Source organism: Nuphar pumila, chromosome 10 (assembly GCF_984573655.1).
Source record: "Nuphar pumila chromosome 10, dmNupPumi1.hap1.1, whole genome shotgun sequence".
NCBI classification, from domain to species: domain Eukaryota; kingdom Viridiplantae; phylum Streptophyta; class Magnoliopsida; order Nymphaeales; family Nymphaeaceae; genus Nuphar; species Nuphar pumila.
Genome location: NC_143258.1, coordinates 107,510,142 through 107,527,961, shown reverse-complemented (window position 1 = coordinate 107,527,961; position 17,820 = coordinate 107,510,142). Strand labels below are relative to the sequence as shown.

General features: G+C 37.5%; 1 protein-coding gene across 2 annotated transcripts; it reads right to left on the bottom strand.

Moving 5' to 3' along the window:
• Positions 1-1,633: 1,633 nt before the first annotated feature.
• Positions 1,634-17,544, bottom strand: LOC149827826 (GRF-interacting factor 1-like). 2 transcript variants are annotated; one of them, XM_090018260.1, is made up of 4 exons: positions 17,384-17,544; positions 4,940-5,016; positions 2,459-2,543; positions 1,634-2,377 (listed from the first exon to the last, which is right to left on the bottom strand). In XM_090018260.1, the coding sequence occupies exons 1-4, from the start codon at positions 17,462-17,464 to the stop codon at positions 1,961-1,963; spliced, it is 660 nt and encodes a 219-aa protein (XP_089874386.1). In that variant the 5' UTR covers positions 17,465-17,544; the 3' UTR covers positions 1,634-1,960. The 2 variants fall into 2 exon arrangements, with proteins under 2 accessions (XP_089874386.1, XP_089874387.1); XM_090018261.1 differs by having other exon boundaries at positions 1,634-2,374.
• Between the last annotated feature and the right edge of the window lie 276 nt (positions 17,545-17,820).

Below are 17,820 nucleotides of genomic sequence, written 5' to 3'. Positions count from 1 at the left end.
TCATAGTTTTTCGTTGGCTTTTATTGTTGTTCTTGGAAAATTTCAGATGATGTGGGTGTAGTCCCCTTCTTCTTATTAACCATATTGTATTAATGAACATATTCAATTTTTTTATAATTACAATACAAGAAATATTAAACAAGCATTGCAAAAAATAAACAACATATTTGCATTTGAAAAAGCATTAAAAAACCACTGTGCTTACCGAAAAAAAAATTCATTTCAAGCAAAATAAAATAAAATAAAATAAAAGTGAACACTGTTTCATTCAACCATTAAACAAAATATAATAGTGTTTGATTTAGCCATTAAAAAAAATGGAATAGTGTTCAATTCAACATTTAAACAAAAGAGCACACTATGCATAGCGGAAAAATATGCCGTCAATGATTCAACAGTGATGAAATGCCTCCGATGAATAGTTGCCAAAAATATTTAACAAAAATAGTTGCCAGAAGAAAAGCAAGTTGGGGACCATTGGTTGGGGACAAAAAACAAACAAAAAAATTCCTAGATTATGCGAAAATAATCAGGTTGGGGACCACAACGAGTTTATATATGATTTGAGAATTTCACAAAAATAAGACATGTCACATATTTTCAAAGTTTTGTAAATATTTATGTATGATATTTGTGATATATGGAGATTCGCAAATAACTTCATGAGAGCGCGTGCAACATATGCGAAAAAAGTAAGCTATTTGCAAAATTAGTGGTAAGTATTTCACAAATAAATTTATGCGATTTTGAAAAGTATATGCAAAACAGTAGGATATTTGCGAGAGGTGTTTTCCAAATATATTTATGTGAAATATTTTATTATATGCGAAAGAATAGTATATTTGTGATTTTGGTGGTTTTAGTTTCACCGAAATTTTGCAAATAAATTTATGCGACTTTGTGAGGTCTAAATTCGCATAAAAAAACATGCAATCATGGATTTAAGTGGTGTTGGACATAGTTGATGGATGGTACAAATTTATCATAAAAATGCCTAAATTTGCAGTTGCAAAAGGTAAAAAGGTCCTAACGATGTCAAATATTTGCAATTTTAGACATCGAGAGAGTATCGAAAATTATAGGGTTTTTAGGGAATCGGGTCAAATTATCTGTTGGAGGTGTATTGCTTCCCCAACACCCTCAGATGTTCGGGAGCAACATGTGGTTTCCTCATCACCTTCTGTTGTTTGGGAGCATTGATGTACTGGTCTTGCCAAAATGCTACCTTCGGCACGGAGAGTTCACAACCTCAACACCATTCACAAAAGGATGTTTTTGGCAACTCGATCCCTAACGCCACATTTTGGCAAGACCATGTTTTAGCAACATTAGATTTTGGCAACACATGTAAACAGAGTGTTTACACCCCAACTCAAGGGGTACCAAACAGAGCCTAGATGTGGTTCGACGGCATTGCTCACTGAACCACAACTTAACAAGTCCAATAATCAATATCGTACAGTGGCATTGCTCACTGAACCCCAATTTAACAAAGTCCAACAGAGATTTTATCTGAAAAGCTCTCATCAGCACACTTAAGTTTCCAGTATTCGTTCATTTGTACAGAAGCCAAAACACATGCCTTTTCTAAACTGCAGAAAGAGTAACTAACGTCAGACGGTCATTTATGTGTCAAATGCACATATTTGCAGAGATAAAGCATCCTTCCATCGGGAAACTTTTTACAAAGCAAGAACACGTAAGTAAAGCATGTCTCAACCAAACACGTTACCAAGACTAATCACCTTGACAGAAACGAAACCATTAGCAAGTTTGAACACACCAAAGATGTAGTCTAGGCAAGACAGGTTATGTTCTCTAATACTGCCTCCATTTATGTTGACATCGAGGCAACGTTGTGTGCACTTATCGACCTTCTCTGGAACTCTCTACAACAAGTTCAGTTACCCTCCCCCCCTTCAGGCCCCTTGAGATATCAAGGCTCGGTGCCATCTCCGGTCTACGCACCAGGAGTCCCACCTCGGCCATCAGCAGATCCTGAGGTTGAAATGTCTCTGCCTGCCACATCCTGTTTTCCAGCTCCACGTTGCTCCATAGCAGTAGCTCTGCCAGCAGACTGAATAGCTTCACCAGATCCGGCTGAGCTGCGACCAAAGTCAGGGAAGCCACCAGTGGATATTTGTCCACCAGCACCCACATTAGCCTCACCATGCAACATGTGAAAACCACTGTTACCCGTAGGGTTCATGCCAAGTTGGCTATGTAATGCTTGCTGCTGCTGTAATGCAGAGAGAGACTGCTGAGCATACATCATGGGTGATCGGGCACCCATCAGTGACTGTGGGGTCAACGCTTGAGCTTGTTGGTGTTGCAGATACTGGGGACCAGGCTGCATGACCGCATTGTGGGGAAACTGCTGCAAAAGATAAATAAAAAATGTTTTTGCTTTCATTCCCTTAGGCAGGTTCATAGAATTCAATGCCTGAGAGGATGTTACCTGCGCATGCATGGCAGAGGGCTGTGGCTGAGCATCAGCAATGGCAGCCAAGTACATCAGATTCTGCTGAAGCCTTGCTTGATATCTGCAATCAAGATCAAAAGGATCAGCAGATGGAAGCTTCATGCACATTTTCACAAGAAATTATGATTTACGATAATATGATGCAAATGAATCGCAGAACTATTCTACTACAAGGAAAAAATCTCAAAAAAAATGGTTTTCCCAAGTTCCCAACATCCTTCTTGGATAATTCAGCTTACGACCTTGAAGCAAATGAGCACAAGAATCAACATCAGAAGCAAATGTGGTAACCAACTCTGCTACAGGAATATCAAATTCAAACATGTGTATAGAGTATGGACTTGCATGTGAGATAGAAACAAAGTTCAATAATCGTAATTAATTCCAATAGAAAACAAACTTATGGCTAAAAAAGTTCCTGCATCTACTTAATCAGATGTGCTTGAGACTTTTTTTCTACAGTATTTTACTCAGAAATCGAGAACTCTTCCCTTACATCCTGCCATCCCATGATCTTGAGACACCTTCAACCCTCCCATCAAAATATACGTGGCCTAAATCTAAGCCCCTCTTTTCTGCAAGACCTTCCACCTGTCTTCCCTAACATGAAGTGAGATCTTATTTTCGGATAGAATGCTGCACTCTATGACCATTGCAACATTAATGAAGAGTGTTCCTATGTCTAACCTCTATAAAAGGGATGAGACTGCAGGAAGCGGAAGCGGCCAGCGAGACACTTGCAAAATTTTAGGAAGCGGGAAGTGCAGGACGACTTAGAAGCGAACCAGGAATCGTCTCGAAAGCGAACCGGAAGCGACCTAGGAAGCGAGGGGGAAGCGAAAAAAGAGAAATAAAAATGAGAACACAAAAAAAAATGAAAAAAGAAGCGAGCTTCCCCTAAATGAGAAGCGTGCTTTCCAATTTTTTTGGCGCTTCCCAGCACGTTTCGGAAGCGCGAAACGTGATGCTTCCGAAATGCACTTTCCCATGTCCTATGGCGCTTCTGGTAACCTTGGGATCCTCCCATCTATGTAAGTCGCTCCCTTTCTTAAAAGGGAGAGGCCATCCCCTGTAGTACAGATCGAATGCCTTATGAATTGGAGGGTTTCACACCATTGAGAACACAAATAACATAGTGGAGTGGGAGCCCTTGAACCTTTTTGATAAGCCACACCGAATTCCTTTCTTCCTCTTGGATCTCAGCATTTATTGCCAGTCTCCCTCCTCACCCATCAAGGAATCCCTGAACAGAATCAAGTCTCCTCAAAAACTGAATGACGCCCCATGGCCATAGAACAACATGATATACACTTGTATAGTCCAAAACCCAAATCAGGTGCCCTAGCCTTTCCCTGTAAATGAGTAACTAAGAAATTGTACAATGGCTTCAGCAGGCTTGTATCGAACCCCAAGGAGCTGCTCTGGTCCAACCAAAGCATGGCATAGTCGCTCTCCTTAGAGTATGCCCTCCTCCATATACTACATACAAACCTTTTCCGTCAATCTTACTTAATTGTATGAAGAATTCAATGCCCAAACCCAAGGAGCAACTCTCTTGCCTCCATAATGTCCAAATTGCCAGGACCCTCCTGATCCGAAAAAGGGACCCTCCCTAAACCGATGATACCTCTCTCTAACCCGTTGATATGCACCCATCCATTCTCTACACAGAACACATCATGAATACAATGATCTCACCTCACTCTGCCCCAGGAATCTCATCTCAGTGAAAGACATGTGGGTTTCTCAATGAATCAGAAACTATGTGATTCCAAGAAACGCCGAGCCCATACCCCTCCTCACACACCCAAAAGGGTCGTGCCAAGGCTGCTCATATCCCCTCCTCACACACCCAAAAAGGTTGTGCCAAGGATGCTCAAATCCCCTCATTCTCTTCCTTCTGGGCTTGTTTGTAAGCAAATCTTGCCTCCTACACTAGGGACCATTAGCACCAGGACCCCATAATCTTTTCAAACCAGTAAGAATTATGAACGGTGTTAATCAAACAACTTTAACACTTACACCAGGGACCATTAGCACCAGGACCCATCTAATTTTTCCAAAGTTCCCAGCAAGAACTATGAACAATATTAATCAAGCAACTTTAGCTTAAGGCCCATTTAGAAAGAATTCACTGTTTAAACTCTATATACAATATTCTAGATGAGTCATGGGAAACCAAGAGCACCAGCCATGTTGTCCGTCAATAACATATGCTGCAACTGATCACTGCAGAACCAAATATCACAGAAAGATGCTCGTACTTCATAGTCCAAAAAAATAAATGAATTCAGGAAAAGCATGCATGTGAACGTTTCTTTCATATGTTTGAAACTCATATTAGACTTACTCAAGGAAATCCAAACATAAAATTGCCATCAGTACTTAACAATAAAAAATATATCTGGGTCAATTCCGCTCTGGTACGCCATATTCAAATATTATAATGATACTTACTGTGCACATTCACTCAGCCTGCCCAAATTCTGGTTATCAAGTATTGCCAAAATCAATGTCTTGTTCTCATCCAAGTACTGCACATATGGAAATGTAAGGAATGAGGTAGTTGCAAAACAATAAGAGTAAAAATACAGCAAATATTACTGTTGATTGCAAATATAGAAATATTCAAGATCCACAAAACCCATGGTTTTATCAAGATAAATCAATACCATCAAGCATGTAAACGTAAAGATACATTAGAGGGCAAATAAATCTCCACACTTTCAAACTGAGAGTAAATATATCAAGTAAACACAAAGTTGCAAGACTAGCAAGGAAAAATTGGTGATGACAACTGCAATGGCAAGCAGACAAACCATTATCCGAAAGTTGACTGGAATCCTTACAATTCTAACACCCACCTATTCTAGACGAAAGCATGCACAAAGCCAAACAGAATAAACAAATGCCACAGAACATGACCAATTTTAATATCCTACCGCTGACATCGACAACACCATTTCATCATAATTTTCCTTGACATGTGAACACAAGGCCAATTGGTTTTCAAACAGGCATGAAATAACATATCTTCCCCATCTCCGAAGCCTCCTGGAAGATCTATTATGATAAAGGCTCCAGGAAGTTTATTTGGAAAACCATAATTGCAATAGTAGACACATGTTGAAGTAAATAATGATTCAAAAGACTTTTCCCAACTGCAAAAGGCCTTTCCCATGGTGTAAAGTGTAAACCCAAAATAGAATTGCATTGTCCATTTCTATCCAAAAAAATAAGAGAAAGGAAAGGTCAAAATGAAAAAAGACACTACACCCCCTCTCAAATAGCCAAACAAAGGTTCCAGTTAAAGCCTTGAATTGATGATGGACCATCTTCCAATGGAAGTTCAGCAGCCAGCCACCATGAAGAGTACCACTAAATTCTACCCCTAGAATTTTTAGAGGGCCCTCTGATGTATCTGAGAAGAGTGACCTCTGGATTATAGGAGAACACAAATGACATTGGTCCTCATTAAGGCAACAATATAATGGCCTACAACCAACCCTTAATTTTGCAGAAGTTTAAATATACTTCATGCGTTCCAAGTAAAAAGTACACCAAGGAAGCAACAAGAACTTTACGCCCATCAACGATAGTCACAGATATCGGTGCTATTTTGAAAATATAGCGATATTATTAATGTAAATTCACCAAATGATAATATTGTTAAAATATCACAATATTTTGAAAATATCGCTAATTTGATAATATCGTGATATTATCACGAGAATATCGTGATATTTTAGTGATATTATCATGATATTATCAATTAGTTTTACTGTTTTTATTTATTTTTTGCATTTTAAATATGTTTTTCTTATTTCTTTTACATTTTCTACTTATTTCAGTTATTATTTATGTATTTTTTGACTAAACATGATATTCTCTTATTTTTGTTATTTTTTATAGTTTCTAAGCCCCAAGATTTTTCCGATATTTATCACCAAACCTACAATATAGCGAGAAATAGCCTGACGAGATATAGCCAATACTGATATTTGTGACTATGCCATCAACTGTGTAACAAAAGTTTCATTAAAAAAAACCTCAAAATGGAAATAGACAGCACATAGAACATTCTAGAGTACAGTAATAAACCTGCTAAAACTCGATTATAAATTAAATATCAAAACAAAATTTTCACCAAAGCGCTGACAAGAAGCAACCATATGACTCTGCATAAAGAAGTCATTTAGTTAGGGATGTAAACAATTCGAATTTGGGTAGGATGTGACCAATACCCGTAACCAATCAGATGTTAGCTAAAGGGTTTCAGATTCGGATGGTGAAAAGCTCATACCAAATTCGAGTTTTTGCATGTAATTGGTTTCAGATATCCATCAAATCTGGATAACCATCAGATTTGGTTTTGGCTTACCAAATCTGATTAAACAGAGTCAGACTTGGTCAGATATCAGATAAAAGCTGATCCATTCACATCCCTACATTTAGTGTAAGTCAAATGGCACACATAGAAAAGAAGTCAACCACAAATAGTCAGCAGTGTATTCCTTTCATCGAACCCCAGGCTACTGATCAAATCGTTGAGGCGTAGCGTAGTGCTCCACCAAAAACTAAAGTGAGGGGTAAAGCGTAAGCCTAAAAAAAAATTAACTTAAAAAGAACATTTAAAAATATCTACAAATACAAACAAATAAAATAAATGCTTTATTGATGAAGCAACAACCAATAAGAAATAAAAATTCTCAAATAAATAATGAAAAATATGAGATTAACATGTAAAAGTAACATTAATGCAACAATTAAGTAATAAAATCACTAACAATAAAATTTTACAAATTCATGTCATCATCAGAAAATGCATCTTTAGTGGGATTTGGAACTTTAATTTCATGATCCCATACTACATCTCTTCCCATTCCCATTGTTCAACTGCAAAAATTGCATATAAGAAAAGACTAAAACAAAGAGTCAATTACAATTTAGAGTTATAAAAACAAACAAATGAACAATCAATTACAATTACATATAAAAACACAAATAAGGAGGTAGATAACAAAAAATAAATTAAACAAAATCAGATCTCAGAAAAAAAACAGATGTTGAAATACAGATTATATTGCAGTATATATAATATACTGAAATACAGATTATATTGCATAATATACATAATTACATATATATAACTGTATATACATATATAATTATATATTGCATTGTAGAAGCACATTAACACACAAACATGCTTTCGGGCTTTTATAGAAAAATTCACAGAAACAAAATTCAGAAAGTAATAACTATGCATATATCAACAAAATTAACATGCTTTCGGGCTTTTATAGAAAAAATTAATCAACAAAATTAACTATACATGCTTTCGGGCTTTTATAGAAAAATTCACGGAAACAAATAAAATTCAAAAACTAATAATTATGCACATATCAACAAAATTAACATGCTTTCGGGCTTTTATAGAAAAAAATAATCAACAAAATTAACTATGCATGCTTTCACAGAAAAATAAAAATTCAACTAATAAAAATTTGAAAAAATAAAACATACAAATAACAATCAAAAAAGAGGGAGGAGGCGAGCAAGAGAAAGAACAAGGGAGAAGAAGAAGAAGATCAGGGGCGAAGAGGAAGATGCAGTGGGGGAAGAAGAGGTGAAGGAAGGAGGAAAAGAGAAAGGGGAGAAAGAAGAAAGGGGAAGGGAGGAAGAACAGGGGAGAAGAAGAAGAACAGGGGAGAAGAGGAAGAAACACAGTGGGGGAAGAAGAGGCGGAGGAAGAAGGAGAAGAGAAAATACAGAAGGGGAGAAAGGAGAAAGGAGAGGAAGAAGATGGAGGAAGAACAAGGGAGAAGAGGAAGAAATAGTGGGGGAAGAAGGAGAAGAGAAAAACTAAGAGGGGGAGAAAGAAGAAAGGAGAGGAAGAAGATGGAGGAAGAACAAGGGAGAAGAGGAAGAAATAGTGGGGGAAGAAGGAGAAGAGAAAAACTAAGAGGGGGAGAAAGAAGAAAGGAGAGGAAGAAGATGGAGGAAGAACAAGGGAGAAGAGGAAGAAATAGTGGGGGAAGAAGGAGAAGAGAAAAACTAAGAGGGGGAGAAAGAAGAAAGGGGAGGAAGAAGAGGGGCCGGTACCTGGAGGTCTTCTTTTTCTTATGTTGCTTCTTCTTCTTCATTTGTTGCTTCTTCTTAGAGGCAATACATGAGAGAGAGAGAGGGAGAGGCGAGAGAAGATGGAGAGTCGAGATGCAGAGAGAGAGGGAGAGTTGAGAGGCGAGAGAGAAGAGGGAGATGCAGAGAGAGAGGGAGAACCGAGAGGCCCGACCCTAATTATGGTCAGGCCTCCCCCAAAATCTTGGTCAAATGGGGGCTTTGACCCCCATTTGACTTGGATTAAATGAGGCATGCACCACACACTGAGGCACGCCTAGCCCTAAGGCGTACGCCTCATAACCCGTAAGGCGTACGCCTCATAACCCGTAAGGCGTACGCCTTAGGGATTTTATGTTATATGCCTACGCCTCAAGGAACAATTTTGCGCCTAGAGGCGCATTTTTAATAACACTACTACTGATTTATTGAAATCTAAGGGTGTATATTATGTGATAGCAAGCTACAATCTCTGATGCAAACTTCAAGCGAATAGTATCAGCTGTAGAAAATAACAGAGGAGAGGTTGTACACAAGAGGTGTCATATGCCTCTGAAAGCCTCAGTATCCATGGTCTTATGCAGTGTCACTGATATTTTGAAAATATCATGATATTATCGACAATTTCAAGTCAGCGGATAATATGGATGGAATATCATGATATTTTCAAAATATTGCCGCAACATTATCGCGATATTATTATGTTATTTTTGCGATACTTTAAAAAAATCTTATTTTGATATATTTAAGCCTGATTTTTTATTTTTTGTTTCTTTTAGCATTTTAAAAGCTTTTCAAAGTTATTTCCTTATATTTTCCAAGAATACCTATTATTTTATTACTTTTATTACTTTTATTTTTTTTTACAATTTTAAAACTTCTGGGATTTTCCAGAGAAAAATCAACTATTGAAAATTTTTTCAATGAGAAAAACCCTAGCTGAGAAATTACCTTGTATGATATAGGTAACTATGGCCTTAGGTAAATCTAATAACTCAACGTTCTCACCTTTCATCTCAATTCTCAAGCCATAGCTAGACTTTAGCATATTTTGTTCATAGTAGCATAAAAAGGGAAGAGATGTTTAAAAAGAGAAAAGGACAAATAAAATAATAATAATAAAATTTAAATTTCATAGAGGAATAAATTTAAAAACAAAAAATGTCATAATCTCATGATACTTGCTGGTATTTGTGAGTATGCCTCAAAAAACCCTATAAACAAAACAACAATAAAGTTGGAGAATGCTCCACAAGATTGATGATAGCAATAGTGAATCCTACAACAACAACAAACAACAAACAACAACAACTACGCCTTCATCCCAAAACAATTGGGGTCGGCGATATGAACAAAAAAAAAATCATTCTGGGTCTTCCACATGAATCCTTCTCCTCCAATCATTTCTATCAAATGCCATGTCCTCGGTGAGGTTCAAAGCATTCATATCCTTTCCTATGATCTCCATCAAAGTCTTCTTTGGCCTACCCCGACCTCTTTTAACTAATATATTTTCCCATTTCTCCATCCTTCTAACTGGAGCATCATTAGGCCTTCGCCGAATATGTCCAAACCACCGTAAACGATTCTCTCTCATCTTATTTTCAATGGATGCAACACCTCCCTTCTTACGTATCTCCTCGTTTCGAATCTTATCTTTTATTGTATTTCCACACATCCATCTAAGCATACACATCTCAGCTACACTTATTTTTTAATATGATGTCTCTTGACAACCCAACATTCCGTAGTCCTATAAAACTTTTCCTTCAACCGCAATGACATTCTACGATCGCACAACACTCCAGTTGCACTTTTCCATTTCATCCACCCAACCTTTATCCTATGATTTACATCTCCATCAATTTCTCCATACTTTTGAATGATAGATCCCAAATATTTGAAACAATCATCCACCGGTATTTCTTGCTCACCAAGCTTCACTACACTCCCATCACTACTTCGTTGCTTACTAAACCAACACTCCATATATTCTGTCTTACTCTTACTCAACTTAAAACCTCTTGCTTTCAATGTCTGTCTCCATAATTCTAACTTAGCATTAACCCCAGCTCTAGACTCATCAATCAAAACAATATCATCAGCAAACAACATACACCACGACACATTTTCTTGAATTGATCTCGTAAGCTGATCCATCACTATAGCAAATAGGAAAGGGCTTAAAGTAGATCCTTGATGTAACCCAACCATTATAGGAAAATTGGTTGTCACCCCTCCACAAGTGCGAACATTAGTTACTACTCCTTTATACATATCTTTAATTATACTAATGTACTTGAGAGAAACACCTTTCTTCATCATTGTCCACCAGAGAACGTCCCTAGGTATTCTGTCGTATGCCTTCTCCAAATCAATAAAAACCATATGCAAATCTTTGTTCCTCTCACTATTTCTCTCAATAAGTTGTCTAAGAAGATGTATAGCTTCCATAGTTGATCTTCCAGGCATAAAACCAAATTGATTCTCCGATATCATGACAACCTTCCTCAACCTAGACTCAATCACCCTCTCCCAAAGTTTCATAGTATGACTCATGAGTTTTATACCACGATAGTTTGTGCAATCTTGTATATCACCCTTATTTTTATATAGAGGCACCAAAGTACTCTTCCTCCACTCATTAGGCATCTTATTTGTCCGCCAAATCTTGTTAAAAAGATTTGTCAACCATTCTAAACCTTTCTCTCCCAAGCATTTCTAAGCCTCGATAGGTATACCATCTGGGCCAACTGCCCTTATTGATTTCATTTTCTTCAAAGCTTCTGCAATTTCTTTCTTTTGAATCTTGCGCATTAAGTCACGATTCATCTCATGAAAAGGAATGGAGAAGTCTCCAAGATCCTGAGCATGACTTCCATTAAATAGTTTATCAAAATAATCTTTCTATCTCTCCTTAATCTCGTCATATTTTACTAAAATCCTTTGCGTTTCATCTTTGATACATCTAACCATACCCAGATCCCTCGATTTCCTATCTCTCATCTTTGCAAGCCTATAAATATCCTTTTCGCCCTCTTTGGTATCCAATTTGTCATAAACCTCCTTATATACCTTATCCCTCACATTTCGAACTACTTTTTTTAGCTTCCTTCTTTGCTATCATATACTTCTCCAAATTCTCATTATCACGACTCTTACTTAGATTTCTATAACACTCTCTTTTAACCTTAATAGCTAATTTGACATCCTTGTTCGACCATGATGTATCCTTACCTAGCGGTGCACCGCCTTTAGACTCACCCAATACCTCCTTAGCCACCTTTCTCATGCCACCCGCTATCTTATTCCACATTGTTTCTGAATCCTCCTCGAGACACCAATCAGCTTCCTTAACTACCTGCTCTACAAACATTCCTTGTTTAGCTCCTTTCAGTGCCCACCACTTAATTCTAGAATCCATCCTATGTCTATCCCTTTTGCGGCATTGTCTAATTCTAAGATCTAAAATTAAGACTCTATGTTGTGTAGCTACACTTTCTCCTGGTATAACCTTACAATCGATGCAACAACCCCTATCTCTCTTTCTAAGTAGGAAAAAATCTATTTGACTCGTATTAACCCCACTTTTAAATGTTACTAGGTGAGACTCCCTCTTCCTAAACCAAGTGTTTGCTAAGATCATATCATAGGACAAACCAAAATCTAAAATCCTTTCTCCACTTTCGTTATAAGGAGGTTTATGATAGCAATAGTGAATCCTAATAATTAAAATATCAACAATACATGTGATTATGTCTTAAACAATCTAAAAATCAGTGGAAAGTACTATGAGAAGTGTTTCATGAGATCAACGATAGAAATAATGACAGATTAACCAAATAATTTCAAATCAGACTCTACCCAAAAAAAGGAAAACAGCTAGAGTGCGTATCTAACAACAATGTCTTAGGGTATAATTTGGTAATTTCCAATGGTTAGTTTTGCTAAGAGATGGGTATCATGGACAAATAATATGTCAGTGCGATATTAAAAACAGGTGTTTGAAGAGATTTAAGGATTAGCTACTTCAGACTTTAAAATGTCCCAAAAGTTCAATGACAATTTTTAGTGGTTGTAATATGTTGTAGCACAGAAACGCGTGCACAAGAGAGAGAGATAAAGGTGTGCATTGATTTTTCGCCTAATGGGCGAGTCTCTTTGCAAAAATTGAATTAGTGTTAATTCCGGGAAAAGATCACAAATTTAAAATGAGAAAAGATAAAACATAGATAGAGCAGTAGAATCATAATAAAATCATTTCTTCATGTTAGCATGAACATGAAGAAAGTAGGGGCACAACTTTAATTCAAATGCATAAAATAAATGATAGCTAGTGATCTATAAGGCAAAACACTAATTTTACAACGATTGACCTCATAATCTACTCTTCTTTTCTGACCACTAGTTATCTGAGACAAATCCAGTTAGGCCTCATTAAATGAATTGAACTCTATTAAGCCAGATATGCATATAAATTATGTTCCTAGTACATTTCCAATCCATTGTTTTCCAACAATTGATTCATTGGAAAAATAGAAGAATATGAATAAAAAAAAAGATTGGCCATAAAGAGGAGGGCCAAATATCACCTCAACTAATATAAAACAACAACAATGCTCTTGTTCCAGATCGCCATGTTTTCACTTTTGTTTGCTTGATGTAAATACCTCTTTGCTTTCTTTAAGTGTTTGTAATGGGATTTGCCCTAAAAAAAACCAAATACAAGGTGAATTCGGGGTCCCTCTGTACTCATTAACTTTCCTGATATAAGTTCTTGCATTCTTGCCTTTTTCTATTCTCTTTGTCACTCTGCTATCTTTATGCGATTGTGTGTGTACGTGCTTGTGCGACTACGCCCGTGCGCTTGACAAGCGACAGTTAGCTCAATTTTTTATGTGCACTTGAAAGACCGTTCTGATATTGGGGTACATCGAAATACATCACAGGGGCCTTCGCTTTTAGCCTGTGATAAGTTTGTACCAGAGCCTTGTAGACGTTGTGATTGACAATGCATCCGAAGGAGCAGAAAGAAAATGCTCTGGAAGTCAAGTTCCTCCCTAAGAGTTCATGGCTGATGATTGTGTAACAACTCTCGTGTGCGATGTTGCCGAGCTGACGGAAGTCATAACCAACGTGGAGCGGTTGGTTGATGTTAATACTGCTTTCAAGACACTTAATCACGAGATCAAGACTGCAGTAAAGAGAGTGAAAGATAGTATACATGCCACCAAAATTCGATGATGTATTGGAGCCTTGAGAGATTCAACACCATGGCAGAGGAGATGGCTGAGGTCCGCAGAAAGAATGACCAGCTAGAGACAACTGAGGAATGCCCCAACCGGAGGAAATATGACACATGGGGAAAGGTTGTGTATCAAGTTGCCCAAGCTTGCAAAGTATAAGGGCACTCGTAACTCGAGAGATCTCGAGAATTTTACTTGATAGACCAGTACCTAGAGGTTGCAGGTATTGTAGAAGGTGCAGATACATTGCGCACCATAACGATGTACCTTGCGGATATTGCCATGCTTTGATGGAGAAGCCGCCTAGACGATAGGTGTGGATTTGTTGTGATAGATTCATGAGAGGACCACAAAAGAGAACTTCACAACTACTTTTTGCCAAAAAATGAAGAAAGAACGACTGACAACAAGATGCTAGCATTGAAACAGACGAGATGAGTGCATGATTACGTCAAGGCTTTCACCTCGGTGATGTCAAACATCGAGGACATGAGCAACGTGGACCGGTTGTTCTACTTCATGTGTGAATTGCAGGGGTGGGCCGCTACAGAGTTGAACCGGCAAGACCCTCCAACTCTTGTTGTAGCACTTGTTACTGCAAAGCGATTAGCTGGGATTGATAGGAGCAATACGACATTTCAGGGCAGACAATTCTAAAATGTCCGTAACAATAACAATTAGAAGGATAACCGAAGGAATGACCATGGGGATAATCCTGGTAATGGAAACCAACAAGGTGATAACCAGTAGAATCGTGGCCGACAGGATGGGCAAAATAGGGGTACACCGGGGCACATCATAGGGACCTTCGCATAGCTCTACCATGCAACCATAAAGGGCTATAGTTGATGACCTTCTGAATTTGCATATGTCAATCCCCACTTTTATTTGGCCCACAAGATACATTTTTATAGCAAATTTTACAACATGATGCAGTTGGAAAAAAATGCTCCTAGAAATAGGTTGTAACCAACCATTTTTTTTCAACAGAATCAACATAACACTCCAAGTGAACCACAGAAAGATCAACACATAAACTGATGAATTTACAAGTTAATGTCCTCTTTTAACTTTAAGAAAATGAAACCAATTATTGGTTTTTCTTGTCTAATATAACTTGTCTTCACGAACTGCCAAATGTGAAGAATCACATTACAACAAGTTTTAGTCAGTGCTAATATTAGAATATATTTGGGTCACGTTCCCAAGAAATAACATTATATATCATCAATAAACAAATTATCAAAGCCTCTTTTGAATCCTATGCTAACAAAAACAAAAAATTTAAAAGTGACAAATGTGAGCATGCCATGCTTTCTTGAAAACTTTTATTTACAGTTGCTTCAATCTTTAAAATACTTATTTAGCGATAATACCAACTCTTATAATCCAAATGGTTTGCATTTGAATCCTAGTTCTTTTAAATAAACATAATAATCCCACACAACAGTGAAAATGAACACTTGATTTGCATATGAAATATAGTCATGGCATCCGTAAACTCAAAATATATCATAAATAAACTACCCAGTTAGCTAATAAACTAGTACCAAAAACCTAATGATTCTTGGCTATTTGAATAGTGAAAAAACACAACATAATTGTTACATATTAAAAAGATGCAAGGAAAGAACCGGCGCAAGAAGGTAACTGATCCCAATCACCATTTACATGCACTACAAAGGATACTGCTAAAATTTAGTCAAGCTTATTCAAGAACTGCAAATTATTATTGAATAGAGATGAACAAATTTTTTCCACCTTAGATTGATATATGTTGAACAAATAGAAAAACAGACACCGAAAGCTTCATGTGCATGTTTGAACATGCAGTAAGGGGCATGATGCATAAACCAAATATGCAAGTGAAACAACAAACATTTTCAAAAGGCAAACAGAAAATAACATATAATCAATTTAATCAGCAAATATCAACACAAAATTTCAGAAACACTGTCAAAAAACAAAAGGGGGCAGCTTGAAGAACGCATCAAGGTACCCGATCTGATACAGAGAACAATTTTGTTACAGTCTAACCCCTGTACACTAACATGTCAGATGTTATTTGTTACAGCCTGTACAGGATGGGGAATGTCTCATGGAAAAACAAACCCCAACATATAGTCACTCAGACTATTTTTTGAACCTGAGGTGTGTATATTTTGTCATCACTATTTTGTAATTACTGTTTTTGGCAATAAAAGGGAGGGGGCCTTAAACCCCAGCTGATTCTCATTCGAAAAACTACATACTCAAGTACATTCAATGGCACTAAACACTGCATTAGTTATTTTATCAGCCAACAACCTCTTTTAGTTCATGCAAGTATCAAAACATAATCTGGATTATCTTCATAAACTAACAAATAATAGAAGCTAATCTGGTTAGCATTACTCAGATAACCTGAATGAAAGTACAGAGGAAATCCATACCAAAAATCTTTGCAATAATCACTGTATGCACATCATGACAAGTACAAAAGAATGCCTATTAAATTGACCTTTGCAACAGCATCACATGCTCATCCATGGAAAAAGACAGATTACCATATGGAACTGAGAAACCACCTAAATATGCAAAAAACAGCCTATTGCGCTGCCAGGTAACATGAGAATTCAAATGCCCCATAAAATAATTCTCTCTCAATAGCATCAAAAGAGAAAGCACAACCAAAATGACAAATTGCCAAGAAAATCAAAGCCAGCTAATTATAACTGCCAAAACTCACGTGCACAACCAATGAAGGCCATATCTAATGTCGTGCGTAGTTCTAATGCAAGACAACCTCAAATGTCTGATTGCAGGCATTGGGAGTGGATTTAAATCCCATAGATGCGTTAGAAAAGGACAGCCACCAACGTGCCATAAGAGAAATCCAGAAGTAACACAGGCAGTAAAATAAAAAACTAACCAACTGCATTAAAAAATACTCTAAGATCAACGATGAATTATTCATCCAATAGCATTAACACGGGTATCTCTTCTTGAACAAACAATAAATAAGAGTCACCACTGACAAATAAATTTCTTGGCATCCAAAAGATTATGACGCGATAAAGAAAAAGAAACATTGAAAATTTCTCAAACATTCATACCAATCGGCAACGCGTCATCCCAAAATAAACCCCACACGCAAAAGAAAGAGGCATGAAGATTCAGATGAACCAAGCCATAAACCCTAAGAACCAACTTCATTTCGTCCAAAACAAAGGTTTCCTACAATACCAACACAGAGGAAAACCTCAAGATCTCTTTCCCAACAGTAAACGCTTACGCCATCATAAAAAAAATCCCTCTTTTCAATCAAATGGAACACAAAAACCCTTAAAAGACGCACAACCCCAAAACCCCACATAACCAATCCGTGACAGCAAAACCCTAACGTATGACGACCACACGCAGAAAAAGAAGAACAGAACCTCACATCAGAAAGCCCTAACCCGCACCTTATCCGCATCAAAATCCAACATTTCCAGAAAATGAGGAATATTTTATTGGGGAAAGAAGAGAGAGAAAGAGGAATAGAAAAATCGACCTTTTGAATGACATCAGTGGTGATATTTTGTGGGGAGTATGCCCCCATCATGGGTTGCATCTGCATGAGATGTTGCTGCATTTTCTCCAACCCCTTCTCTCTCTCTCTCTCTCTCAGTTCACACTACACAGAGCAGACCTTCTCTCTAAAAATCCGTGGCTTTGCCGTTTTCACTTACAATAACATATGTTTTTTCAACGTGTCTCTCTCTACAACTTTCTCTCTCTACCATCTTAGTCACGTTACTATGTAGTATCCGTTCAAAATGCCAAACGCAACACCCCATAAAACCTACGGCCTAAATCTTCGGTCACATGTCCGCTGGTCCCACGACTTCTACCAACGGGGGCTCTGCTTGTCTGGTAGGAGCACAGCTACTGCACGTCACCTAGTGTTGGGACGTTGCAGGTTCAAAACCCAATGGTAACCCCAGCTTG